The sequence below is a fragment of the Aythya fuligula genome, chromosome 8 (assembly GCF_009819795.1).
Source record: "Aythya fuligula isolate bAytFul2 chromosome 8, bAytFul2.pri, whole genome shotgun sequence".
Taxonomy (NCBI): Eukaryota; Metazoa; Chordata; class Aves; order Anseriformes; family Anatidae; genus Aythya; species Aythya fuligula.
The window spans coordinates 28,784,840-28,812,835 of record NC_045566.1 but is presented as its reverse complement, the minus strand read 5'-3'; the positions used below and the strand labels follow the sequence as shown (position 1 = coordinate 28,812,835).

General features: G+C 38.6%; 1 protein-coding gene across 1 annotated transcript; it reads left to right on the top strand.

The window, feature by feature from the left end:
• The first annotated feature begins 113 nt into the window (after window positions 1-113).
• On the top strand, window positions 114-26,960 carry SLC30A7 (solute carrier family 30 member 7). The gene is made up of 11 exons (XM_032192139.1): window positions 114-193; window positions 284-385; window positions 5,800-5,913; window positions 7,565-7,652; window positions 9,920-10,046; window positions 10,944-11,093; window positions 12,122-12,172; window positions 14,309-14,444; window positions 23,559-23,649; window positions 24,513-24,662; window positions 25,975-26,960. The coding sequence occupies exons 1-11, from the start codon at window positions 114-116 to the stop codon at window positions 26,020-26,022; spliced, it is 1,137 nt and encodes a 378-aa protein (XP_032048030.1). The 3' UTR covers window positions 26,023-26,960.
• The last annotated feature ends 1,036 nt before the right edge of the window (window positions 26,961-27,996 follow it).

The following is a 27,996-nucleotide window of genomic DNA, read 5'->3' as shown; positions in this document are numbered from 1 at the left end:
CAGGGGCGGGGCGGGGAGCGCTGCGCCGCGCTGCCGGGCCCCGCCGGCCCCCTCCCGGCCCCCTCCCGGCCGCGCCGTGCCCGTCCCGTGCCCGCCCCGCGCCGCCCCGCACCATGCTGCCCCTCTCCATCAAGGACGACGAGTACAAGCCGCCGCGCCTCAACCTGCTGCGGAAGGCGTCGGGCTGGTTCAGGTGAGGGCCGGGAGGGTTGGAGGGGGGGGGGGGCGAGGCCGGGGCTGTGGCCGAGGCCCCCGCCGTGACGCGCCGCGTGTCCCCGCGCAGGTCCATCCTGGCCGACAGGACCTCCCGCAACCTCTTCTTCTTCCTCTGCCTCAACCTCTCCTTCGCCTTCGTGGAGCTGCTCTACGGCATCTGGAGCAACAGGTACCGCCCTGGGGGGGGGGGGGGGGGGGGGGCTGCCACGTCTGCTGCCGGCCGGGCCGGGCCTGGGCTCGGCTCCGCTCCGCCAGGGCCCCCGGCGGGATGCGGCGGCTCCGCAGGCGCCTGTCAGCGGCTCTGACCGCTTGCCAGAGGGATCCTTCGTCTGGGGATGGCAGCGTGTAAGTGCTGGGTGGCATAACCGGCACCGCGCCGACTGTCCCGGCTCTGAGAAACGAGAACGAAAGCCTGCAGGTATAGAAAAGTGACATGTGCATCCGCAGAGGTGTAAAAGATGGAGGGACCGGGTTAAACTGCTGCTGAAAAAAACTTGTATTAAAACATAATTGGGGCATGTGAAGGAACTGCCGTGCGGCGTTACAGGTAGAGAACAGGTAACGTGGCATCTTCATCACGTGCTTTGTTCTCAACAGAGGTGTTACTCTATGGTGACATTTACAAGTCCATACGCACGTCAGTTGACTGCCATGGGAATGTCTTAAGCCCAGCAATTTGTCCTTGTGAGTGGAACCAGAGATCCTTATCAAAAGCTGTAGTATGGGCACAGATTACTCAGACACTTGATTAAGAGTCCTAATGAGCAATGTCTGTTTGGAAACAGTTGCATCCTACTACTTACCATACTTGTCTAATTCTCTCAAATTGTTCAATCAGGTCCTTAACACTGTTTACAGTAACAGCTACTGTAATGCTAGTGAGAACCCAGCGCTGTCTGGAGCACAGACTCTCTTGGCACTCTGCAGACTGTCTCAGATGTACTTAAGTTTGACTTTGTTGGTTCACTTCTGCAAATTGTGTGTGGACTATTGTATGCGTAGTCTGAGTAAGAGTATTTTTCTGAATAGTTCAGGAGATGGGAAGATTTTTTTTCTAAATGGTTCAGGTGTAGACCTAGGGGGTTTCAGTATCATCTTGGAGCAGCTCTTTATTCCAGTGCACCTGTCTTGGGTGCATGATGCTGTTGGAAGCATGGTGAAGGTGATCTTGAATTCTGTTCTCACTAGTGTCCTTAACGACGTCAATGAGACAGAGACGGTAAGACTGCAAAAAACTGCTGTGATTGTTCAGATGATTCTTCCCTTGGCTTCCATAGGCAATGGATTTTCTGTTTGATCGTGATTCTGAAAAATACGCCTTTATCCATTCAAATGTAAGTAGGTTGCCAGGACTGGGCTTTTCATATTTTGAAATAAAATCTATGATTTCAGCCCCCAAAATTGTTGTTAAGTTCTAAAATACTTCAGTCTTCATTTTTCTTCTTGATTATTTCTTATATTCTTCTTAGGTTTTGTTTACCGAGTTGCTGAGTTGTTTCTTAAATCACAAGACCAGGATCTAAGTTATATGAGCCTCTTACAAATAGTCTGGAATGTTGATGTTCTTGAAGGACAGACAACAGAACGGATTTTCCTAGATGAGAACTTAAAGTTAGTTGAAGTGAAGTCTGCTACTGTTTTAAAATATTTACTGCACATGCATTTGTGCTACTAAATCAACTGTGGAAGTGTCCTCTACAGTAGGATGTAGTCTAGTGACTACAGGGATTCTGCTAGATCATGTTCTGCTGCTAGTGGAAGTTTTGCATACATCCCCGTGTTACTACTGCTTAACTGGATCACTTGTTTACCTTCACTTCACACCCACTTTTTTGTCTCTTTAATTCACAGGTCGTTAAAAGAAATCTCAGATGCAATCAGATTGCTAGATTACTAAAATAACTCTTACCAAGTTTCCTGTCTTTTGTGCAGCTGACTCATTTATTGCTGTACCTCGAATACTGAGCGTGTCTATGCCGTGTAGTGAAATGTGTCGCAGACACAGTCTGTCCTGACCCATGGTGATAAATACACGTGGCTCTGTGCACTCGGAGATGTTAGTTTCAGTCCTGAAAGCGGCTCAGCTGTGCTGGTGTTGCACCTGTGGTCTTCTTGCAGGTTTGAGTGCATTGCCATGATCTTCTGCTGTATGGTTTCTGGCTATAGAGCTGATGTGGTTTTGTCTTTGTTTCAGTAGCAGTTAGTCCTTAGACGTTTCTCTTTCCTGAGGGACTGTACAAAAAAGCCATTTCGTAATCACTGCAAACTGAGGCCTACTTGCACAGCCTGTTCATGATCGGTAATTCAGTCCAGTTTGACAACTGTTGTTTGCAGTTTCAAATCCTGTTTATATACAACATACAGTGATACAACTACTGACTTAATTCATAAGTTGCTTTGACCTTTGTAGGGTAAAGCAGCATGCTAAACTTCTGAGTTAGTCACACAAAATTTTAACTCTGCACTGGCCATTAAACTAAACCATTTAACAAGTGGTCTTTCAGCCTCTGCTTCCTTCAGCTTCTAGAACAAAATGTTTATCTTCTGGTCAAAACCTTGCAGCTGATAAGGGAAGGATATAAGGATGGGTAAGGTTTACAAGCTGTGGCTCATCATTATTTTAACACCATTGTATCACTTTTGAACTGAAGTTAACTTGAATGCATTTACCTGAAAGCGCAGCTGGAACAGGTAGTTGTTTGCTTTGATTTCAGTGCAGACACATTCCAGTCTAACTGCTTCCAGTTAGGTATGGTGATCACCAGCAAAAAGAGCAAATGATTGCTATTATTAAACTTTGCAAAATGAAGAAGCAGACACCTGTAGCAAACTCAGTAAATTAATTTCATACTTGGAGGGAACCATCAATAACCAGCTTGTGGTTGCTAGGTACAAATACATTCATAAGTTAAAAATATGCTTTGGTAGTGTCATTCTTTAAAGTTTAAAAAATGGAAAACAAACTTTCCATGACGATTACTGTTGCTTAGTAGGTAGGAGTAACTCAGATCTCATTGATAGTGTTACATAAATGGATGTAAACATGAAGCAGGTATGTAGCAGTCAAAAGAACTTAAGGAAAATACTTGTTGCAGTTCTTTTATTTCAGGCAAAAGAGAATATGATCTGTAGAATGTGTACTGGAACTCTGTTTTTCAGCCTGCCCTAATTGTAGGAAGTGTCAAGTTGCTGCAGTGTGAATGAACATCAAAGGAAAATTCTTAGCACTTTGTATCTGATAAAGCATTAGCTCTGAAATAAGATGCCAGAGGGGAAAACTGCTGTGCTGAAGTAGACTTCACTATTGTCAAAAATTCCAAGACTGTGAACTAAAATTATAAATAGAAGATCTCAGTCTTTACAGGCCTAAATTATTTTGTCACAGGCATACATTGCTCAATTTTACAAATGTTTATCATGGCTGAATCTTTTTTTTTTTTTTTTTTGTTTTTTTTTGGCTGTAGACATTAAAATTATCTGTGTGTGTGAAAACTCTTCCAAAGTATCACATTGGAAAATGCATTTGGGAATATTGCTTTTGTAAATGGTGTTAATGGTGGTCTTCACCAGAAAAGTTCCTGTTAACTTACACATACACTGCATATAATATATACTCAACAGCAAAATCTTTAAACCCATTTTTTTGACTATGTGTAAAAAACTACTTTTATAAACTTATATGGGGCCAGTATCTAAATACAGCTTGTATGTGTGCACTTTGCTACCAAATTTGCTTATATGGTCACTGAGGAGGAACCTTACCTTCTTCTGTACACTTGCTGAAATAGCACATTTCAGCCATGTGCTGTGCTGGTGGCCTATCCTTCGTGTCAGTGTGGATACATCTTCTGTCAGACTTCTTGGCTTGTAGCAGAAGCACCTTATGGTGGTTCTGGTCCATACTAGGGATGATCCTTAGCAGCTAATTGCCTGTTGTTACCCATTGACCGGCTGAATTTGGGAGGTGAAGTGAATCTTTTAGTCAAAATAGCTCAGTCATGGTGGTGTTTTCTTTTTAGTTTTCCTTCTTGAAAGAGAAATGGACTTAAACTTTTTCTGTGGATGGGGATTAAAGCTAAAGAATTGAAAAGATAACACATCAATGTTCAGAAATTAAGATTTTACCTAGAGAAGGTACTAAGCACCTAAATGTCATAGCTACCCTGAAAAGCTAACTGGAGAATCAACAGACTTGTTACAAGAGCAAAATGAATGGAAATAATCATTCTCAGAAACTCTTCATCCTATGGAGCATTTTGAAATTGGCACTTATTTAATGCTAGTTAAATTCTTGGTAAACTTTTCTATATTCTGTATCAGCTATTAGACCAAGCTCTCCAGGATATACCAGATCTTTAATGCAACTTGAAAAACAGACTGTTTTCTGTTTTGTCCCTGATATTAATATATCTATATCTATATATATAGATATATTAATATATCTATATATTAATATTACATTAATATTAATATATTATATAATAATTATAATAATATTAATATTAATTATTAATAACATTAATATAATTATTATATTAATATTAATATATTAATATATCTATAGCTATATTAATATAATATATATATAAAAATATTTGGTCACACTATGTAAGTGAATTTCTATTCTGAGAACTGTCCATGCACTGAAGGCATGTATTTCTGGCAGCTGTAAGGATTTGTATCATTAATAGCATTAATGAGCTGCATTTATTTGAAAATTTTCTTCTAATTCAAAACTTCTGTTGTTTAGGTTGAGGCTTTGCTGAGACATTGTGTTGATTTCTTTTGAAATCTTTATTGTGGTCTGAATATCTGAAGTCCGTGGGTGTATCCATGGCAACAGTTCTGATTAACAGCATCTTTCTGGTTATGAAAGTTTTGTCAGGAAGTACAACCAGTAGAGCTGTGACAAAGGGAACTTGCATCAAGAAAATAAGTCTTGTGTGTTGTGTGTATATATATACTAGGTGATCCAAAACTCTATAATAGTTTCATACAGATCATAAATATTTGCTGGAAGAGTTGAAAAATGCTTTGTGACTGGGTGAAATAGATCAAGATCTTTAGAAAGCAGGCAACATAAATTGATTTTTTCTTAACTATTTTCTAATTTGAGGTGGTAAAAAGTAGAAGTTGAGTTCTTTGGTAGACTTAAAGTTTTCTTTATGTTACAGTAATGCTGTGTGCCTTGTGGGGGAATTCTGTCAGAGAAAATGGATGAACCTGGCTTGTCCACCATGGCTGTCATTACTTGGTATTGATAAACAGAATTCCAAAATATTTGTTATTTGTGAGTGTGTCTACTGCAGGGGCTTTGGTTTGTGTCAGCAGAACACCCTCCCACACCGCTCACCCTGACATCAGATGCTAGGAGGATTTTTCTCTAAGCAGTCCTGCAAAGCACCTTCACGAGGCTGACAGAAGCAGCTCTGGCAGCAGACTTTCGATGGCCGTCTGGTGGGGGTTTCTGCCTTGTGCTAGCAGAGCCGTGCCTGAGGCTGCCTGAGTATTCTGCTAGTCAAAAGACTGAATGTTCTCTTTTTCTCATACCCAGCATAACTTGTTTTTTCTGTTCTTTTCCAGTTTAGGTTTAATATCAGATTCTTTTCATATGTTTTTTGACTGCACTGCTCTATTGGCTGGATTAGCAGCTTCCGTTATTTCGAAGTGGAGGTCAAATGATGCTTTCTCATATGGGTAAGAGACTTCAAGCTGTTACTGTAATGTACTTCAGTAAATACCTAGGTGGGAATTTTTCACTGTATACACAAAACCTCTTTTTGCAGAACAAGAAAAAGTTATATTGAAAACGTGCTTTTTAGGGTGAGTTATTTAAACCTTTAATATGGACACCTTCCTAAAACAGGAAAAAATGTAGAGGTGTTGCTTCTGGCGAGCACGTTTCACTTCTAAGAGCTCTGCAACAATAGTAGTGCAAACAGGTTAGGCAGCAAAAAGCTTCCGTGCTTTGCCACGTGTACAGCACCGGTGTATCATGACCTACAGCATGGGTTTGCCTGCATGGTGCAGTGAGGTACATTACAGGGGATCCTGGAGATTATAAACTGAAATTATAAACTCTGCCTTGCAGAACCAGCAGCATTCAGCAGGTTTCTGCCAGGGCTGTGGCTGCCCTTAACAGCTGCCAGGAACAGCTGTGCTGTCCTCTAGGCTGAGGAATGTCAGCCCACACTGCCCTTCGTGGATATAGTTGCTGCAGTGGTTCTGTGTCAAGGGAACTTGGTTCCACTGTGCCCTGTAAAACAATACTGGTGATATAATATTGTTCATCTGTGATGCTAATTAATTAACAGCAAATGAGCTGTAACACAGGTTGCTGCATTCCCCGTAGCATTACTGACCTGAATGTCAGCATTTAGCTTCAGCTGTCTTGCCTAAGCATGGACCGTGTGGTTTGGGACTCAAAACACTCTTTAATTAAGGTGGAAATTCTGGTATACCTAGAAATCAGCTTAGGAAGAATTGATTTTGCCATGAACTAACTGCAACGAAGGCAGGTTCTGTCTTAATTACTGCCCTGTATTTAAACAGCTTATGTTCATTTTATTAGAGTACAGCCACCATACATTAAGTCTGGTGTTTCCTACACTGGAATTATATGTTAATGTAACCTGGCTCTTTCTTCATTGGAGAAATTTAGTAGCTGAAATAATTGTTTTAGTTAAGACGTTTACTAAACCCCCCTGTTAAAGGGGAAACAAATCAATGTATGACTAATTTGTTATTAAACAAAACTTTATATCAACATTCTTAAGTAAACGTTTAAGTAAAAGTTGTAATCATGGTTTCCAGATATACGTTTATATCATAACTTCCAGTACAGATTATCTTAAATGGGAAGTATCAAAAGCTTTCTTTCATCCAGGTCAGGTAATGGCTGCAGAGGCAAGCTCTGGCTGATTTTGCAGTTGGGGCTGTGGACCTAAGTAGAATACTTAAGTTAGACTGGTGGGCTAAGGGTTGGGGTTGTTGTGAGTTACTGTCTTGCTCAATTCTCTGTACCTGCTTTGCTTTCACTTGCTCCACTTATCGCTTCATTGTTTTATTACTGTTACGTTCCAAGTGATCTCAGAGTTGCTGTGTTTTAAAACACCTGTGGAAGTTGAGTAAAAGTTTGTTGTAATGGTGAAATTTCTGTCAACATAGAAAATAATGAATTTCATATAATAATCTGTAGCTTTTATACTCTGTCCTCATTTGGAAATTCCCTGTGTAATTCAATTGTTTGAGAACTAGAAATTTGTACTCCAGTTTCTAAGTTTCACTTTTCATTTTCAACAGTTAAATGGAGGTAGTCATAACTGCTGTTCTTTGTTGTTTCTTGCAGATACGTCCGAGCAGAAGTACTTGCTGGCTTTGTAAACGGTTTATTCCTCATCTTCACAGCATTCTTTATATTTTCTGAAGGTGTTGAGGTATGTAATGATGCAAACTACTCTATCAATTTTCACATTTCTATTTGATACAAATTTCTATGTGTAGAGTGTATTTAATGGGGATAAAATTACTGAAATCACCCCTTAAAGATGTGGGAGCTGAACAGTGTTTTGGGCCATCTGAAATTGCTGTTTTGTGACATAAACCCAGTGTAGCAGTACGAGCTTCTTAAATAGTGTTTTGATGGTGTGTAAAGGTGCTGTCATCTTGACGCTGTCCTTTTTCAACCAGTGCATAGTATATCTAGACAGATCCGTATTTTTCATTGTTAAAGGCCAGATGAAGACAAGAATGAAAGGCCAAAGATTGTCATACAGAGTAGAGAAGTTAATCATAAGAAATGGATACACATTCTGTGAAGAAGTTTGGATAACTCATCAAAGAAAGAGCATTGTTTTCCAAATCTTCACGTCTGATACAAATGCCAAGTGGTGATAGTTTGAGTTCTTATAAGGACACTTCTGGATTTTTTTTAATAAAATGATTCAGCTGATAATTTTGAGATTAAAATTTTAGATATCAAAGTTGTCTGCACTAAAGTGTGGTATTAATAAAAGTAAAGTTGATAACTGATTCTGATCAGCTTGCATGAAGTTTTACTTATTAATGAGATATAACTATATATTAATGAGATAAATAAATATTTATTTATTTCTAGTTCAGAATAAATTCCTTTTTTTTTTTTTTTTTTTTGAATTAATAGAGAATTGTGAAAAGTTGTCAGGAACATTTCCTCTACATAAATGATCCTGTAAATACTTCAAAAGCAGTACAAACAGGGCTGAATTTTCCTAAAATATTGGGAAAAGTTGAGTCCAAATCTAGAAGCAGCAGCAAAGCTTACTAGAAAAATTGAATAATACTCTTTACCCTTCCAGTGGTGATGTTGAAACATTATTGCCTTCCTGCTGGTCTTAGCTCCCATGCAAGTACTCCTCTTTTTTTTTTTTTTTGTGATGATGACCCCTTTTCTCCCTGTCACTTCAAAATTTTTCATCTGCTGAAAGTTTCATTGTTTTTCTGTTGCCTGTACCTTTCATCCCTGTGGATGGATGTTGAACATTTTTCTCTCCTTTCAGTAGCAGTTTACATCCTTCAGCACTTAGATCCAGATTCAAATTGTGTTAGTCCTTGTCATGGTTTAACCTGGCCGGCAGCTAAACACCACCACGCAGCCGTTCGCTCATCCTCCCCCCTCCCTCTCTGGGATGGGAGGCAGAAACGGGAAAGTGAAGCCCGTGAGTTGAGATAAAGACAGTTTAATAAGATGGGAAAATAACAATAATAATAATAATAACAACAATGATGATAATAGTACTACTACTACTAATATGTACAAACAAGTGATGCACAATGCAATTGCTCACCACCCGCTGACTGATGCCCAGCCTAACCCCAAGCAGTCCGGCCCCCTCCCCCGGCTAGCCACCCCTATATATTGTTCAGCATGACCCCATATGGGATGGAATACCCCTGTGGCTAGTTTGGATCACCTGTCCTGGGTCTGTCCCCTCCCAGCTCTTGCTGCACCCCCAGCCTGCCTGCTGGCAGGACAGAGCAAGAAGCTGAGATGTCCTTGGCTTGGTGTAAGCACTGCTCTGCAACAATTAAAACATCGGGGTGTTATCAGCACTCTTCTAATCCTAAGCCAAAACATAGCATTCTACCAGCTACTAGGAAGAAAATTAACTCTGTCCTAACTGAAACCAGGACAGTCCTATGTGTTGGTTTTTTTGTTTGTTTGTTTGTTTTTTTCTAAAGCTTTTTGAATATAGATTTTAAAGTTTAAAAACAAACAAAACCACAATTTGTTCTCATCTGTTGTTTCATTCCCCTTATCCCCACTCTCCAAAGGAGAAGGAAAAAGCTTTTTAGACTCCTGGAAATTGTTTATGTTATTCGGGCAATCCGTGTAATGTTAAAATGCTTTTGCATGTTCTAGAGCTGAATCCCACAGGAGAATGAAATCGTACAGTCAATGCTAGCTAGATTGAAAGTATATTAAAATATTCTCAGCACAACTTTATTTATAAAACTTCAACTTCAGACAATAAGAATTAGTCTGTGCACCATCTCAGAAATTGGAAGTCCTGAGTAATTCTTAATTATGTCTTTCTGTATACTTGTTTGTATGGGAGTGCTCCTGTGTCTAAGCACTTTTGTGCTACCTTAATAATGTGACAAGACTGTAAAAACATCATCATTGCTTTTTGTTTTTTTCTTTCTTGTTTTTGATTTTTCCTAGAGGGCACTGGAGCCCCCTGATGTGCATCATGAGAGACTTCTTCCGGTTTCTATACTGGGATTCATTGTAAACCTTATAGGAATATTTGTTTTTCAGCATGGAGGTCATGGGCATTCCCACGGTTCTGGTAGGACATCTGTAATTTTCAGTGCTGTTTACTTCCTTAGAACCCTGTGTTCCAGAACCCTATTATCCTTCAGTGACAGCCCTGGGATTACATTTTTAGGTCTTTTTAGTGGCAATCCTGAAATGTATACGGGATATACGGGACTTGTTGCAGTGTTGACGTCCATATTTTAACGCCAGCCCTAGTTACTACTGTAACTCATGTATTCTCACATAGTTCCCACCCATTAACTCTGGAACTCCAGGATCTGCATTCTGGAACATGAATTCTACTGCACCTTATGGGAAGAGAGATGCAGAGTATCTTCTGGACAAAATTAGGCTGTAGTTAGGCAGGGTCTTTATGAGCAAAATGTCTGAAACAAATTTTAGTTATAGGATGAAGATTCAAGTACTTCTCAATTTAAAGTCTTTTGAACTTTAAATGCAGAATTTCCCTAACTGTATACGGTAAACATTTTTTTTTTCCACCAATAATAATAATAATTGTAGCTATTTCAGCTTAACATATAAACTGATAGTATAAAATAGTCTATGGACTTTAAGCAGCAATTTAAGTTTTAATTTTTAATGTGTGAATAATAGCCAGTTTCCAATCTTTAGCTGTTTTTAATGTGCTTGTATCTAGTTTTGTGCACGTACTGAGTTGTGTTAAAAATAACACGACTTGTTTCAGAAGTAGGAATGTATAAAAATACTTGACTTTTCAAATCGGATATGTATTTCACATGGCTACACAGCACAGGTTTAGATATAAACAGCTTGTGTTAATTTCATTCTAATTTATTTAAAGCCACACATTGAAGTGACCTAAAAGATGAATATGTTTTAAGTAGCTTAGAGACAAATGTAAGCATACTTCTATTTGGCATTTAAATTTATACTAATTTGTTTCTAGGGCATGAACACAGCCATTCTCTGTTTAATGGTGGTCTCAGCCATGGACACAGTCACAGAGGTCACGGTCACAGCCACGAACATAAACATGGACACAGTCATGACCACAGCCATAGCCATGGACACTCTCATGGTCAGGACTATTGTCATGGTAAGTGCTTAAAGTCATAGACCATGTCTTGACTTGGATATTTAAATGTGGCATTATTGATTTTTCTGAACAGAAGAGAGATGCTGGCAGCTTGTTGTTGTAAGCAAACAAGGAAATAGCACACCTCATATTTAATGAAGCTACGCCAGTGCCTGTTTTGTGGTTTGTTTTGCTAAGTGCTGTTTTATTTGTGCTCTATGCAGTGTTAGTTTTTATAAGTTTTAATTTACCTTTATATTTTGAATATTCACCTTAATTTTATGTGCAAGCAAAATATGAGTATGTATGCAATAGCAATATAATAATTTAATAATAATAATATTAAGTGCTTTATTTCAATTTTTGATGAAAATTAACAGACAACATTAAGATGCTTTGTTAACTTCCCTCTCGTGTGGTCCTTGCTCTCTCCACATTCTCCCCACCTTTCTTCAGTAGAACAATTTGATTCTTGCATAAACTATTATATATCCTCACTAGAAGTCATTTGCTATCCTATGACAGTTTTTTTTCTTAGGAGATTTTTTCTGACTTGTTCCACAGAGGCCTTAATCTACTTGAATGAGAGGATTTTTTTTGACTTAATTCTTAATTTTACTTTCTCTGTCTTATCTGTCTTGTTTTATATAACATGTAAATGCTTTCTTGATGGAAATATTCCTTGTTAGCATATTTATTGATAGTACTCTTTTTGCTTGTATGTATGGCTTGTATTCTTGAGAAGGCTTCTTTTGCTAAGTATTAGGAAGATTTTGTTTCTTACTTTTTTGTTAAATAAATATATGTTGGTCTTTTTATTTATATATTTTTGGTATGTGTATATTCTATATAAAAGATCATTGTGCAAAGCGGTGCTTTCTTTAAAAATATGTTTTAAGACTTGATTATTGCATTGCTAGAGCAAAATCTAGTCATAGTGAGCAGTTTCTCTGAGTAAGAAACTTCAGAAAGGAAGACCATAACTAAATATACAACTGGAGGGAGTCGTTGTGTAGGTTAATATGCCAATATTAACATTGTCTTCACAGATGACCATTCTCTTGAAGGGATGACTGGTTCCAGCAAGCAGATCTTACAAGGTATGAGAAGAAATATAGTGATTTATTAGTTTATTGTGGTCTGCCTGTGAGTGTCCATTGCTCATCTATTTCAGAGCGTGCCTCTGGGTAAAAGCTACCTCTTTCTTAGGGGAGCTGTTCTGTGAAGTCCTATTTCACATGTGAACAGACCAGTGCCTTACTGTGTGCGTGACTGGGCATTGAGACATTCACTGAAGTATAGACGTAATGCTTTGTCAACACAGTTTAAAATGGAGAGCCCAAAACTGGGATTCAACTTCTGTTATGATGTTGAAAAATCAAAGAAGAAAAAACTAGGAAAGAGTGGTTAAAAGCAGAAACCTAAGATGCTGAATTGAAATGTATGCCTTGGAAAGTGGAAAGAGTGCCATTATTAAGATAGGCTGTATTTGAAAAATGCAGATGGATAAATAAGCTCAGTAACCCTTCAGAAATAAAAACGTCACTTCATCAAGCTATTACACTTGGTTTAAACAAGATGGTCATTCAAGCTATAATCACTTGAAGGGGAATTGGAGTCCATAATCTCCTGAGCATTAGTGCATATAAACTACTGATGATGTCAGTTCTGAGCTTTGATTTTTTTTTTTAAGCATTCAAAAGTTAGAGTGAAAGAATTGTACCATGTAAGAAGTAATTCTCTGACATAGCCAGATGTACATACTGTGTTCTTTTATTGGGTGATTTTTCTGGCTTGTTCGTAGTCCTTAAAAGGGAACATTTTCAACCTCTTCCAATGTTTATATCTTCCACCATTGTGTTTATGTATATTCAGTACTTCAACAACAGATATGAAAAGACTGACTTCCAAATGGAAGGCACATTTTAACTGAATCACAGTTGGAAAAAAAAATAAAATTATTTATCGATACGTATATTTAACTTCTCAGTATTGTGCTGGGTTGGCCAAATAAGCAACCACCTGATGCTCACTTGTCCCCATCCTGCAGTGGGACAGGAGAAAGAGTCAGAAGAGTATAAACAGGAACTACGTTTGGGATGAGATACAGGCAGTTTAAAAAGTTAAAGGGGAATTGGGAGGAGTGGGTGCAAAGGCAATCCCTTACTACCTCCCAGCCAGACCCTGAGCAACAGCTACTTTGGAAAGACTCAGTGTTGTTACTGAGCATGATGTTATAGAATAAACATAAATATTAAATAATAATTATTATAATAAATGGAATATCCCTTTGGTAGTTTGGGACAGTTGTCCATGCTGTGTCCCCTCCCAGCCTCATGTCTGTCCCCAGCCTACATGCTTTTGGGACAGAGGGCGTAACAGAGAAGGCCCTGAGGCTGCTTGTGCAAGCATTGTTCAGTGGTAGCAAAAATACTGGTGAGTTCCTAACAAACCTAATACCTGGTGCCATATGGCCTGCTCTGAAGAGGTTTAAATCTATGCCAGCCAAACCCAATACAAATGAAAATGTAGGAAAATCGCTAGAATGCTGATTTATAGTTGTGGGCTATTTTGGGGCTGGAGGGGAGTATTATTGGAGTCCCAACATTTGTGTTCAGAAAGCTGTTTCTGAGTGTCTGTTCTTGTTATTGCCAGCAGAGAGCTCCAAAGGCTAAGTTGTGGCTAGCTGCAAAGTGCTCAATTACTTGTTTTTCAACTCAATGTGCCACAAAATAAGAGTGAAGTTATTCATGTCTGCAGTATATAATTATCAGAGTCATTTGTCTTAAATCTCTTTGCCAAATAACTTCTCCAAGGTATTGCCAGTGAAGCATCTTTCAAAGCTTTACAGATGTGTTGTTAACATTCTTTATCATCTTATACAGTACTAACTATGGTAAGTGTAAAGGGAACATGAGTTTCTTTAGAATAATTCAGGTGGGTATTGAATGAAGAAATTTAGCTTTATCTGTTGATCACTGCTTAAGTTGATAGCCATGCTGTGACACACCCTTTTATGCTAAGTGCAAAAAATAATACAATTTCTTCAAGTGCTTTATATTTTAAGGATATGTTGAAACTCTGTGAAAGCTTTCTGTGTATTTGACAAAAAATGAAGAATTCAACAAGTACAAATCATGCTATCTAGTTCTTGAAACTCTTCTTCAGAGTCTTTGAAATACTTTCATTAGCTCTGAGAGTACCAAGTTGTATTGATACAAATTAATCTCTTACAGGGGTATTTCTACACATTGTTGCAGACACGCTTGGGAGTATTGGTGTAATAATATCTGCTATATTGATGCAAAACTATGGTCTAATGATAGCAGATCCTATTTGTTCAATGCTGATAGCATTGCTTATAGGCGTAAGGTAAGTACTGATATCAATTGCTTGCTTGTACTTTCAATGCTAGTTACAGTTGAACAATTACAGCTCAGAAGAAAAGGATTATCTGTTATGCTAATGTTCTACAATGCTTGCTTTTATTCCAAGATTGATATGTTACCTCTGTTCTGTGCAACTGTCCTGGTGTATTTTGAAATGTTACCTCATTTTTCTTTTTCTTCAGCTACTGCTTTTGCTTTTAAGTCTGCATATTTTTAAGTCTGCATATTTTTAAGTCTGCATATTTTACACCTGTTGGTGTAATATTACAAAAATACTACAAAAATGTCTTTCAGGTTCAAACCATAGAACTCTTCCTCTCTGTATTTAGTACACTGTTATGTAAACCGATGTACTCCAGTAAATGGAGCAGAATGGCTTCAGTGCAGCTGAGTTGAGCCTGCTGGCACGGGACATGCCCTTGTCCCTGATGAATCAAGACTACTTTTTTTTTTTTTTTTCCCTCGAGAGAGTTGTCTTTTCCTGTGCATTTATATTCTGATACATCCTTATTCCTTCTAAGATTTAGTGGAAATGCTTCAAGTAGTTTTGTGCTTTCCCTGTTGTTGCTTACCAAGATCATTGTAAATGTGAATCTATTTGGATTTGATAGGACAAGCAAACATTTTGTTCAGTGATGCTGTTTGTGAGGCATTTCTGGCACCTGTTTCAATGGTGGCATTGGGCAGAATGTCACCTGATTAACTGCATAGTTACATTTACACCATATATGGCATGTTTATGCTACATGCATGGCAGCATTTGCAGAATTATTGATGTGAATCTCCCTATTTATCAGAGCAGGCCAACATGCTTCAGGTACTAAATGCACACAAAAATCCATGTACTAGCAGTCACTGTGAAATTACCACTTGAATATAAACTCAAAAGGTTTACTTAAACATCCTGTAATTTTGTAAAGGTCAAATTATTAGCAAGCCAATTCTGTGACTGAGATCTCCAAAAATTGGAAAGAAAGTGTGTAGGCTGCCGTGGGGAAAGAAGCTGTTGATAGTTAACAGTTAAGTAGAACACTGATTTCCGTACCTTTTGTATTTTAAGGGTCTGCCTTTGTGTACAGTAAAGCATATGCAGAGCGTTGATCCAAAAATACCACGTGAATGATTGCTTTTTTGTTCTGCTCATACAGAGTTTGGAAGAAGACTGTAGCTTCTGTAATAGAAGTTTGTAAAATAAAGTTATTCATAGGTCTTGTAGCATAGCTAGGATGGCCCTATGGAGGTCTCTGTTCGATGCTGGAATGGCTGGAGAATTCCACTACTTGATGCGTCCTTTGACCCCATATCAGACCTAATGTTTAACGTGGTCTGTATCATTATTTTGTTGGCCCAAAACACTGTAAATGATCTCTAGGATTACTTTAATAAGTCTGAGTGCAGTTGTTTGCATCATAGTCAGCAGAAGTAAATCTGTGTTTCTTTGACTGACACATCCTGGCACAGCAGTGGAGCAAAGATTAATTGCAGGTTTTGTTTTTTAAGCAGCCCAACAGACCTAATTACTAATGAATTTGAAACACTTGAAGAAAATGATCAAAATGACTGACAGTTTCAAGTCAATATTTTGATAGTCTTGTGGTATTTAATAATTCTCATTTATGCTCCTGATCATAACACCATTGTTTGTTCTACCACATTCTCCACTATGCCATGTGTGTAATGTGTTCTTTTACAGATAACTCAAACTGTTTTTCAAATTTTATCATAAGGAGATCTTTTGTTGTAACAGTAGGGGCCCAGAGTAAAAAGAATATTTGTGTGTGTGGGTTGTGGTTTTTTTGTTTGTTTGTTTTTTGGAAAAAAAATAGCCCACTCATCTATAAAATCTCCCTCTTTCTAATTAAACCACCTTCCATAAGATGGAGTGGAATGGGAGTACATGCATGCACCAACAAGTGGACCTATACATGGGTGTTTAGGAAATTGGATTCTTTTCTTTGTGGCTGTAGTAAAACAAGTGTAGTTTTGAGTCAGGGATACAAAAGCTAGTCAGATAAAGTAATTGTTCAAAAGTTCTGATGCTGTCTGAGGATTTTCCCCTAGCTGGGACTACAGAGTTTTGCTGATTTCAAGTAGGGTTGCATAAAAGCTGTTGGGTACTGGGTCTTCTTACAAGAGTATGTTAGCTGATTGGTTAAAAATACACTACTAGTTAGATTTAATTGTTGATCTTCCAACGCTGTCTTGCATGAATCCACATACGTGAAACCATCCGTTTCCATTTTAGTCAGCTATGTAGGCCCCTGGTTCTACATTACTTTTATTATTTACTGGCTGATGCACCAGGCTAGGCAGCGCTCTCCTTACTGCTGTTAACGTTAACCGACAGAGTCACAGAATACCCCGAGCTGGAAGGGACCCATAAGGATCCTTGAGTCCAACTCCTAGGGCAAGCAGAATCCTGAGCTTGGATCCTCTCCTATGCCTTTTAGTCATCTGAAGCTTTAAAAGAAAGCAGCTGGAATGTCAAAATCTGTATGGAAATGCTTTTGTTCTTGGCTGTCAGCTTGTTATATGGGAGGGAGACTTCTTTCCAGAAGTGCCTTTTTTGGTGTGTGTTGACAGGGTTTTTTCTGTTTTGTGGTTGTTAGGCTAATTATATCTCCCCTGCCTAATCTTTGATGGGTATCAATAACCTGAAAGTTAACTGCGACTAATTTTACTGTCTAACTGAAGTCTGTGGTATTAGAAAGGAGACAAAATTCTATCTCTGAGCACTTGTGCTGACCTTTTGTTGTTTGTTTTCAAATGCCAAGCATTTAGGATTGATTTGCCTAAAGCACAGGTGTTTTTCCATCATCAGATGTATCTCGCTGAACTCTGTCTCAAATTTTACAAAAAAAAAAAATAATTTTTGTTTTCTGAAATTGCTTCCAGGGAGACCTCATTCTGACCGTGGGGGCTGCTTGTTTGTGTTTTGTTTGTTTGTTTGTTTTACACTCTTTTCTGTGATACCTGTGTATTCGAAGTGGGAATAAAAGCAGAACACAAGTCCTTATTTCCTTCCATGAAACTGCAGTGCCCAAAAGGCCAGTAAAATGTCAAAGCAAATGCATGTAAGTGCAGAGAGCAAATGTTGATCTTAATCTAAGATTGAACAAACTTCATCTGTATACAAGCAATTTGTTGATCGGTTGCTTTCTTTAATGTTGGGCACCTCTCAGTGAGTTAGCATTACCATTCTGTTTTCTGAATGATGGCAAAGCTTGCCAAAACAACAAAAAAAAAGTCACAGAAGTACCTGTGGGATGACTAACGAGATCCTCTCTACAATATAAAGCTGGACAGCCTCTATCTTGTAACCTATTTTGTCTTGTGCAGATGCATGAAAAGTTGATCGACAGCTCTTCAGAGAAGTCAAGCAGTGCTTTTAATTCAAATGCTTGAGCCTTCCTGTAGACAACATCTCTAATTAGCACAAATTGCCAACTACTGTTGTGCTGTGTTGCTCCTGTGATCCTTCACTGAGGCTGCTCTCAGGTGGCTTAACTCTCTGCCTGACTCCTTGTGAGTTAGTGTGGAACATTCTGGCTGCAGAGTAAAAATCCGATGTGAGATGGTCCTGAGGTTGCTTTCACCAACAAATACAGTTCTCTAAAGCTTAGCAGAAGCAGAACTTTGGGAGCTCTTTCAAGACTGTAACAGACATGAGGTCAGCACTTTGCTTTAGTGGACTATGGCCTTCTGTGTTCCAGTAAAAACCCATCTTCAGTAGGATTCCTTAGAAATACTGTTAATATTTATTACTTCCCTTGCTTTAGAATCATTTTTTTTTTTTGCAGGCAGAAGAACAGCCTGCATTCTGCTATTCTGATCTGGAGAGGCAAAGGCATAAAGTCAGATAATTTTCCCTTTCAAATTTCATTATGATTTTACTTACTGTAGAAAGTTTGCTTTTTCTCTATTTTAGCTGTCTGTCGAGTCTTGACAAGCAGAGTCCTGTGCTCCCTGAACAGGAGGGCTATATCCTGTAGTCTTTAAAAATCTTTGCATCATAAATCAATGGCAAATTCTATGAAGCTGGGGGGTGAAGGTATTTTGTAGCCTTTAAGTGTTCCTTGATACTACTGCCAACATCCGATTAATCTCTTTTATTACTTTTATTACTTTGTGTTCTGTCTCATGGAAGTGTCCGTTTAGTTATTAATCATAAGTAAGAAATGTTTGTTTTACAAGTCTGTTTAACTGGTATTTTGTTTAAAGACTTTTTAATTTAAAAAAAGCTTGAATATTTCAGAGTTATTCAGGTTGTCACTCGAGATTTTTAGTGAATGTTTTCTCTATAACTTAATGTCAAAGACAAACAATTTCCCAAGTCTCTAAAACACTCTTGATATGTAAAACTAAATGCTCTTTTTCTTGCCTAAGATTTCTAAATGTAATATAAAATGTTGAAGCAATTTTTGTATTTCCATCAACTACGTGAAATTATTCATCAGACAAAAGCCACAACTCCAGTATGAAGCAAGTAGTTTGTCCAAAACCAAGATTAGAGCCACATCTTTCTAGAAAAGTACCATAGACTCAGTGTGATTCTAGTTTGGGTAGAGCATGTAGACTGCATATTAAGTGGTCAAAGAAACGAGGCAATTTACTTCGTGAAGTTGTTTCTGTGGTTACATCATTTTCTCATTAAGTCTAGAGTTGTTTGAGCACGATAGAATATGGAAGAGCTTTGGGAGAGGGCATGCCTGGATTGTTTGGGGCATATACCTGTAATATTCGGGGCATAACAATATGAACATTATTAGTAAATGCTTTTGGTTTGTGTGCAGTTTTAAGCTGATTATCCTCACTTTTAAATAAAGGTACAGAAGGAATGTTCAGTTGCAAAACTGCCCCAAATGAGCATGCTCTTTGTTAGGGTTGTTTTGAGCCATCATTGCTAAATGGCACGTGCTGCCTTCATTTATAGGGTAATAGTACCTGCCAGCCTTGGCTTTATGGGAAGAGACCGCTTCAGATCGGAGACATAAATACCAGGCTTGTGATCCTCGTCCTGAGCACACTGGTTAAAATTGCCATTGCCAAATTAAAACAAGGTTTATGAAAGTTAGTTCCGAAATAGGCTGACAGTCTTGGCACTGCAGATGTGGGTGGTGGCTGAAAAGAAGCGATTTTAAAATCCAGCTGTAGATTTTGCAGCTACAGCATTTGAATAACCATAGCTGGTCTTGGGTCCTAGCAGTGTTTGCTTACCTCCCACAAAAATCTTTCACAAGAATCCTTTATTTTACGCAGTGCTGACAGCTCTAAATGAATTTCCTGTTTGTGATCTGACTACAATAACTGTAAAGGGTACTTTGCCCCGAGTTGGTTTCAGTCTCGCTGTGTAAGTTGATGCCAGTGCCACAGTCTTGCTAGGTATGCTCACAGAAGCGGTGGCATAAACAGGATGGGACTGGCATGGTTGTGAGTGTTGTCTGAAGGGGATGTAAGCTGATCGAGATCCTGATGCTTTCACGCTTCACTGTTGTTAGTCAAGCAGTGTGCAGTAGTGGCAGGGTGGATTTATCAGATGTCAAGGAGTTTTATCTGCTTCAACACCTCTCTCGCTTCCTCTGTAGCAGTGTACGTGAAAGTGTGATGTGCTTTCTTGCTGTTAACTCGTTTTGCACACAAGTCACTTTCACTGTTATGGCTTTTGTCGGGGATTTATTTGAGTTAGTCTCTTTCAAGTTCCATTGCGTTGTATAATAGTGGGATAGTTTAGATTTAAACTTGGTAATTAGGGACAATTGTCAAGTTTCATCTGCTTTAGTAGCACAGCTTACAGACTGCTTATGCGAGAAAAAACTCTCTACTTGGTGAGAATTGTACATTATTTTCCTCGATAGTTCGTTTGTAGTTAGAAAAGGGGGGGGGGGAGGGGGACAGAACTAGTGCAAAAGCTGCTGGAGAACAGCTATGTGCATTTTCACTAATGACTAATCAAAAAATATAGCCGTGGGGGGAAGCTTAGTCAAAATCTCTGACCACATCTTCAGCATGCTTGGTACGATCCTCTTTCCTAGTGGGAAGATGAGAGGGAACTAATGTTCTTAGTGCCTCCTGGTGCTTAAGTGATTCTGGGTTTAGTTAGAGTTTGAGAAAAGAACATATTGTGTGGACTTCAGTTTTTAATCAAAGACTTTCTACTTCAGCAGCATGCGTGAAACAAGGGAATGTCAAAGACATCAGAAAACTGGATTCCAAAGCTTGTCATGTTAGTTTGGTGTGCAGTGAGTGACTGCCTTGCGAGAGAAAGTGTCCCTTTGGACACAGATCTGTGCGTGGGCTTACGTGCTCCAACAGCATTTGTGAGAGCTATCACATCATTGCTGTTGTCTTCTGGCCTTTTCAGCTTTGCAGAAGACAAATTTGAAGCTGAAGTAGCTTCCTAGTTAAAGAAGATATGACCTTGTGTGTGTTTCAGCTTTTGCATACCGTCTCAAGCAACTCCCTGACTTGCCTGTATTCTTTGGGTTTTTAAGATGTTGACATTTAATTAAACGCTCTGCTTTTGGGTTTCTCCTTTAGTCTGGATAAAAGTGTAATTTGTGCAGCATTATTGTCAAACTTGTACAGGAGGCGTTGATGTAGAGCCATTGCAGCAGCATGAATAGGTGCAACCTTGTCAGCAGGAAGACAATCTTCTAAACTGCACCGCCTATACCGTGGAGTGTCTTTCACCATTCACCTTTTCGTGTAATGGTTGAGTCTGAACTACTGGTTCCAATGTACTGCTTAAAACTGCTGCCTGTTGCCTGGCACGAAGACAAACTGCTTGGTGCTGCTGCACGTCCTGCTGATTGCATAGACGCAACCTCAGAAGATCGTTCTATTAGGGTAAAAGGCTTTCAGAATGAAGCAGATCTTAAGTTTAAATACATCTTCAGCAAAACTGAACTCTAATGGGTTTTTAACTTCCTCTTTTCAATGTGTGTCCAGAGTGAATCACCAGTTTCACTGACCAAATTCTTTTTTTGGAGCGGGTTAAGTTAACAGCCCCAGCCTGCTAGTTCTGTGTTCCTGCAGGTTGTCTCTCCAGATCTTCTGCTTGCCAATTCTTTTCCACACCATCAGATAACGTGCATCAATTTTATTAAATACTGTAAATTTAAGCAAATCTAACGTGTTTGGGTCAGACTTCATGGATGCTTTTTCCCCCGTAGCAGTCTATTGCAATAAAAAAGGCATGTTCCTACGTTCTCCGTTCTGTTAGTCCGTCCTCTGGGAAAAAATCTGCAGCATGTGTGTTTGAAGCCTTTGCATGGAAATGTTAGAGGGGCATTGTTGAATTTATGGGAATAGTCTGTGTTCAAAAAGTCTTATGTTCAGATTGCATTTGGAACTTTTTTAAATGTGTTGTTCTTCCAAGCTCTTTATTAAGAAGCAAAGTTGCGTTTTTAACTAGTGAGTGAAACTGAAACAATTCAGCAATGGATTGACAGCTCCAGCTCCCTTTGATGTAATGCTCATGACATGGATGTTTAGTGAGATGGGTCCACTGACAAGAGACCCTTTTCCTCTATATTTCTGTAATGCGCTGTCCATAAAATGTCACACTCTGCTTAAGCTTCCTTTAGACAGATTTGGCAATGCAATAGTTGTCAGTGTTTGACTTGGTCAGGTTGAAATATCTCCTGCTTGCCCCTAATTGCTTCTTCCTATTTCTGAAATGATTCCTCAGTAGCAGCACAGCTGTGTGAGGCGACATGGCAGGTATCAGGCAGTGAACCTGGCTGGACTAATAGGTCTGTTTACAAGGACACTTCGTTTTAGGGTGCTTGTTTTCCCAGTGGCTCATTCCACAAGAGCTGTGCAACCTCGAACTCCTTCCCACCCTGGCTAAGGGTTGGCCAAGGGGTGGGCTGAGCAGTTGAAGCTGTGTAAGCTGGCACTGCTTCCATGTAGGGGTGGCACCATATGTTTAAAAACAGAAAGGAATGGTGAGGTCACCGCGTTCGCTGCTTGGGAATATACAGCTGGGCCGTACGGTGAGTTCTTCATTGCTGCATGAGGTTTTAAATGAGGCTGTTCCAGTTTCCTTTAACTCAACGCCCAGTTAATCTCTCAATTTCTTTCTGGTTGCTTTTCGTCCCATCGCTCTGTGTATTTCAGTTGTGATGAGTGTTGAACACTGCAATTGAGCTTATAGCTTCTTAAATTTATCATTGCTTTTGCTGTAGAGCATTAGGCGACTGTTATGCTCTTGAAACTAGATTCCTCAGTAAGCTCTGGTATTGGGCTATCAATGTTTGTCATCATCTTGAAAATTTTAGGGTGCCCTACCAAACCGGGCATGATACTCTGCTACTAAACAAAAGTCAACATACCGAATGCAGAACAGTGTGAATTTGTAGTGGTAGCTTGAGGGTATCAGCTTACTGGTATCCTGGTGGTTTGTTGTTTTGTTTTTTTTTTGTTCGTTCTTTTTTAAAAAGAGGTATTAAGTGTCTTTTTAGTTTGCTGATTAAACAAGATGATGCAGTAAGGAGGGAGCCTTTAACTGCTTCCAAATGTTAAATTCTTGAGGTTGGATGAGACCCTACACTTAGTTCGCTTCAAGAATATGCTAAGCTGTCTTTCTGACAAAATAACTTTGTTATAGCTGGACTAGTGCATACTAATTTTGTTTTATGACCTCCCCATTATTATCTTAGTTCATAAGAAAAATATGCCTCAAACCAGACACAAAGCAAAACCAGTTCAGTTGCATATTTTTATGGTTGGCTGTAAGCGATTGCAATTGAAATAGGTTTTGGTTTTAAGCTGTACATATCAGCTACTTTGTCATATAAGTTTGATGCTTAAATTTCATCCCAAATTTTACTTACCCCCATTAAGTTAACACTGTTTTGTGATTATTTGCTAAATGTCTCTGGGAAATCTGGGAAGAAGTAATCTTGCCTTTAACCAGACACCGCTGCAATTTTGTCTGTCCTTTTACTTTCTGTAGCAGGTTTTTATGACAGCTCTCTCAGTTTCTGGTGAAATAACTAAAGAAAAAATCAGGAACATTAAGGAATGTCATTTTGCTTTGTTCTGCAACTTTTGAAAGTTGCAGAAAATAGCTAACTTCCTTTTTTCTTTGCAGCATTGTTCCACTTTTAAAAGAATCCATTGGAATTTTGATGCAGCGAACTCCTCCTTCTCTGGAAAACGCCCTGCCTCAGTGCTATCAGAGGGTGAGCTCGTACACTTTGGCCATTTTGCAAATGATCAAACCACTGACTGAATGAACCTCAAGTGTATATGAGAATATTGTGATTTATTTTTTTTTCCAGTAATGCCTGTGAAAGGTTCCTTAGATTGGACAAATGGAGATAGCAGTTTATTTTTATCTTTCGGAAATCCTAAACTGCGTATAGCTTCGACTCTGTATTTTAAAACTTGATAAGTTGTTTCAGAAAAAATGGACCCTGAAGCTTTTCCTCTCAGTCATTTGTTCTGATAGTGAATGATGGTTTTTTGTTTAGTTCAGAGTAGTTTGTCTCCCTCAAAATCTAGTTCCTTCTTTAGGAAAGTGATGCACAGTAACATTGAACGTGTGTGTGTATGCAGGTTACTTTGGATTTGACTTTTCCTGGTGTATTCCTGTCTAACTTACCTTTTACCGTGTCATGATCTGAACATGTACAACACCTTTACAAAGTTAATACAATACATCATTTGAAGGATTTTAGAATTGGGCATATTAATACATTTCCATTAATAGTCAGAATCTCTATAATTTTTAATGGGAGAATTCCCATATGTACAAAAATCACAGTTTAAATTTGAGGGCATTCAACTAAATGATTTTTTTCTTGGACACCACCGTTTTCAGAAATGGTTTCAAGAAAATATATGCAGAATGTAAATTAGCAAGATACAAAATTGGCCCATACATAGTACCTGTCCTCAATGCTTTATAATCACAGCGACAGTAATAACGAATTTAAGTGAATTAGCACAAATTGGATGATGAACTAGATGTAAAAAGTCATATTGCCTTCATTTTTTTTTTTCTGTTACAAAATTCAGAAAAAAAGGTTGCTTTTATTTTTAGGTGCAGCAGTTGCAAGGAGTTTACAGTTTACATGATCCACACTTCTGGACCCTCTGTACTGATGTTTACATAGGGACTTTGAAATTACTGGTAGCTCCTGATGCTGATGGAAGGTGGATTCTAAGCCAGACTCACAATATTTTTACTCAGGTATGTCTCTAGTAAGTGAAAATTGCACGTCCAGCTAGAAACTACCTGTCACGTGATGTGACATTGTAATTCATATTAAGAACAATTAAATGTTTCTGGTTTTGGTATCAATACAACTGTTGAAAAGCTGCTCTGCTCTAGCTGTGTGGAATGATTTCAAAATATTGCCTAGCATAAGTAGAATTGCTGTACCATTAATTTGCATTAATTGCATTAATTTTTTAATGTCACTTAATGGAAATAGCAGTTGTTTTGTGAGGTGATCAAGTTAATGCAGAACATTCTAGTATGTGTATTTGAAACTAATTTTACATCTCAAGTCTCTAAAGGATTGCGTTTTCCAAGTGAGTCGTTCACTCTTACACTGTTTGCAGCTTTGCAGTTTCAGAGCTGTGTGTCTGGCAGGGGAATTGGGAGAACAAGGTCTGTTGTTCTTACCTGGCATATGGAGATGAGTGGAGGAACAGTTCGAGAAAGTAGATTTTTCTCCTTGGTAATACTGACCCTTATCAATCTTGATATAATCGTCCAGATGAGTGGCAAAACCAGCTGTCTGAAAGGAAGTTGAGGATGGTTGAAGACAGTCTGATCTTTCCCAGTGTTCAGGCTGGTGTTTCAAGATCACCTTGCATAACCAGCGGCCATCACAATGCTGGCCTGACCCTGAGGTTAAATAAATGACTAATGATTTCTTTACGTTGTTTTATATTGAATGCTGATAAACTAAGCAGATCCACCTAAGCCTAGTTTAATAGGATTTTTGAGGATATGAATACTTCAGTGCAATTTGCATACCTCTACCAAAAGTTATTTTAGTGTGCCAGTTCGTTGTAGCCCTTGTTTCTTGCTAGAATCTCAGTGTAGAGCTGGTTCAAACCACAAATCCCATGCTGTGCTCTTACTCTTCACTCCATTTTAACCTGATAGCTCTTCAAGCAGCTTACTTTTCAGGCAGTTACATTTGTACAAGAGAAAATTTGGGCAGTATCAAATGTGACAGGTATTTAGGATGAATCAGAAAAGGAAAGCGGGCAATACGGGTGTTAATATGCCTACGTATGTCCATTTCTTGACTGTATGAACAACCATGTGTTTCATATAGTACTCCCTAAAAGTCTGTAGGTTTCAAAATGCCAGGTATCTCAGTAAATGATGTGCTTGAATGTATTACAGAATGCATTATAGAAAATGAAGATACTGAGGTTTTTTTGTAGGACAGCTTACTGGTGCAAACTCTTGTTTGGGACCATTGTTCAAATTGTCTTGGTGTTAGAGTTTTGTGGTTTTTAATCTCTCCTTCTCTTTTCCACAGGCAGGAGTAAGACAGCTTTATGTACAGATTGATGTTGCAGCCATGTAGTGAGTTTCTGAAACTGCTGTTGGACCAAAGTTTTCTGTACTGTAATGGTATAAAACAACATGCTTATCAAGACAGAGCCTGCCTCCACAACTGGTCTGGAATTGACTGAATAGATTTCTGTCTTTGGGCTATGGATGGAGTTGATTTCTAAGGAGTAAATACAGAATGAATGTTATGGACTTTGGGTCTTGTCTTTTTGTGGCCCCTAAACTTGTAAGTTTTTGACGGTTTTTTACTTACTACATTTGTTCCAATATGAAACTAAAATGGTGGTACTGGAAACCCTGCAATGTCTTCAGAAAAGCTGCTGAAACCACTGCTCATTCCCATAAAACCAGTGTTATCAACAATTGGAAACTTGTTTTGTATGTAATGTCACAATAGCTGACATGCTTCAATATAATTGTATGTTTGTACAATTGTTTGTACTTTGCAAACTTAATGAACCAAACCATATTGGGTTTTCAAAGTGCCTTTTATATCAGGAGAGGTATTTGCCAGCATAAATATGAAGCATCAAAGGGTTTTATTACTTTTACAAATATATCTTGTATGCAGTCTGATTATTTACTAGTGATGTGTGTGGCGCTTTAGTGTACTTGCATAACTGTAGATGTTAGACTTCCCTTATTCTTGCATCTTAACAAACAGGAAAAAATTCTAAAGGTAAAAGACAAAGCCCTTGTGAAGAGACTTTCCTACCAAACAAGCTGGATATTTAGTTGCACATACATTGTGGAAATTAGTCAAGATTTAGATTAAATTCCAAGTCTTAGTCTCCTCATACTGTTGAGAGTAATGAGATATTACACAATGCTACCCATGTCCATAGTCACTAAAACAACAGGCAGCTGAGGGAAAAGATGATGGTGATGGAAGCCATGCAGGAAGCTTTTTATTTTCCAAATTACGGGGCAAAAAAATAAATGCCTAAGTTTATGAAAGTCTAAATTTCCTTAATATTAATAGCTTGTAGTAATTTTTATTAAAGTGAATGGTGAGATAACTTTTGCCTTTCCAAATACTAAAAATGTGCTCCTGGTTGTTACACCTGAAATGGAAATAAAGACCACTGTTCATGCTATTTAGGATTATGCTTTTCCAGATTGACAAGTCAGATGTTTTTAACTATCTCACTGTAGTCTTCTATGTTTTCCATTTGGGAAAAAAAAATTCTCAATGCAGTAAACTGTCATTTCCAGAAATGTCAGTGGTCACATTTTATAGCATTTATAATCATTTTATGCTCTCAGATCTGAGTGTTGCTTTCAATGACAATCTGCTATTCTTGATATTACAGATGGTAATTCCACTATGCTGTAGTAGTTAACTTAGTAATGGAAGATTTTATAAGAGGACATTTTACATACAAAATGTTGTGGAGTAAGAAGGAAGACAGATATTTGTCTGGTAAATCATAGCCACTACTGACTGGTATGGATTTTACGTACTTTTTCTGGCATCTGATAGGGAGTAATACTGAAACCAAGGCCCTCTGAAGCTGACAGTACTTGCTTTGAAGCAAGTGCAAGGCACTGGGGAAAGTAATGAAGGTTCATTTGCATCAGTGGTTTGCTTTGCCGCTGATGTTTCTGAATTCACAGTAGAGATGAAGTTTCTTGCACTCATTCTGTTGCTCTTAAAGAGATCAAAATTCAGGTACTATTTATGCGATAACAGTGTTACTTGCCAAATTGGTGGCTGGTACCTGAATTCTCCTGCTGAAATACAGAAACATTAACATGTAGGAAGCTTGGGGTTGTACTTCTGTACTTGCAACTGAATGTCGGGTGTAAAGAAAAAGAGCACTACAAAGCCATATGCTACTACTTAGTCCTTCCCAGTCTCCAGATCCTCCTTTATCCATACTGCTAGTTTCCAATCCTATTCAGTTCTGGGGATGCAGGTGCAGTCGCCCATTCAGCCAGCTGCACCGTTCCACATCCATCTGCTCTGGCCTCCTGCCTGGCACCT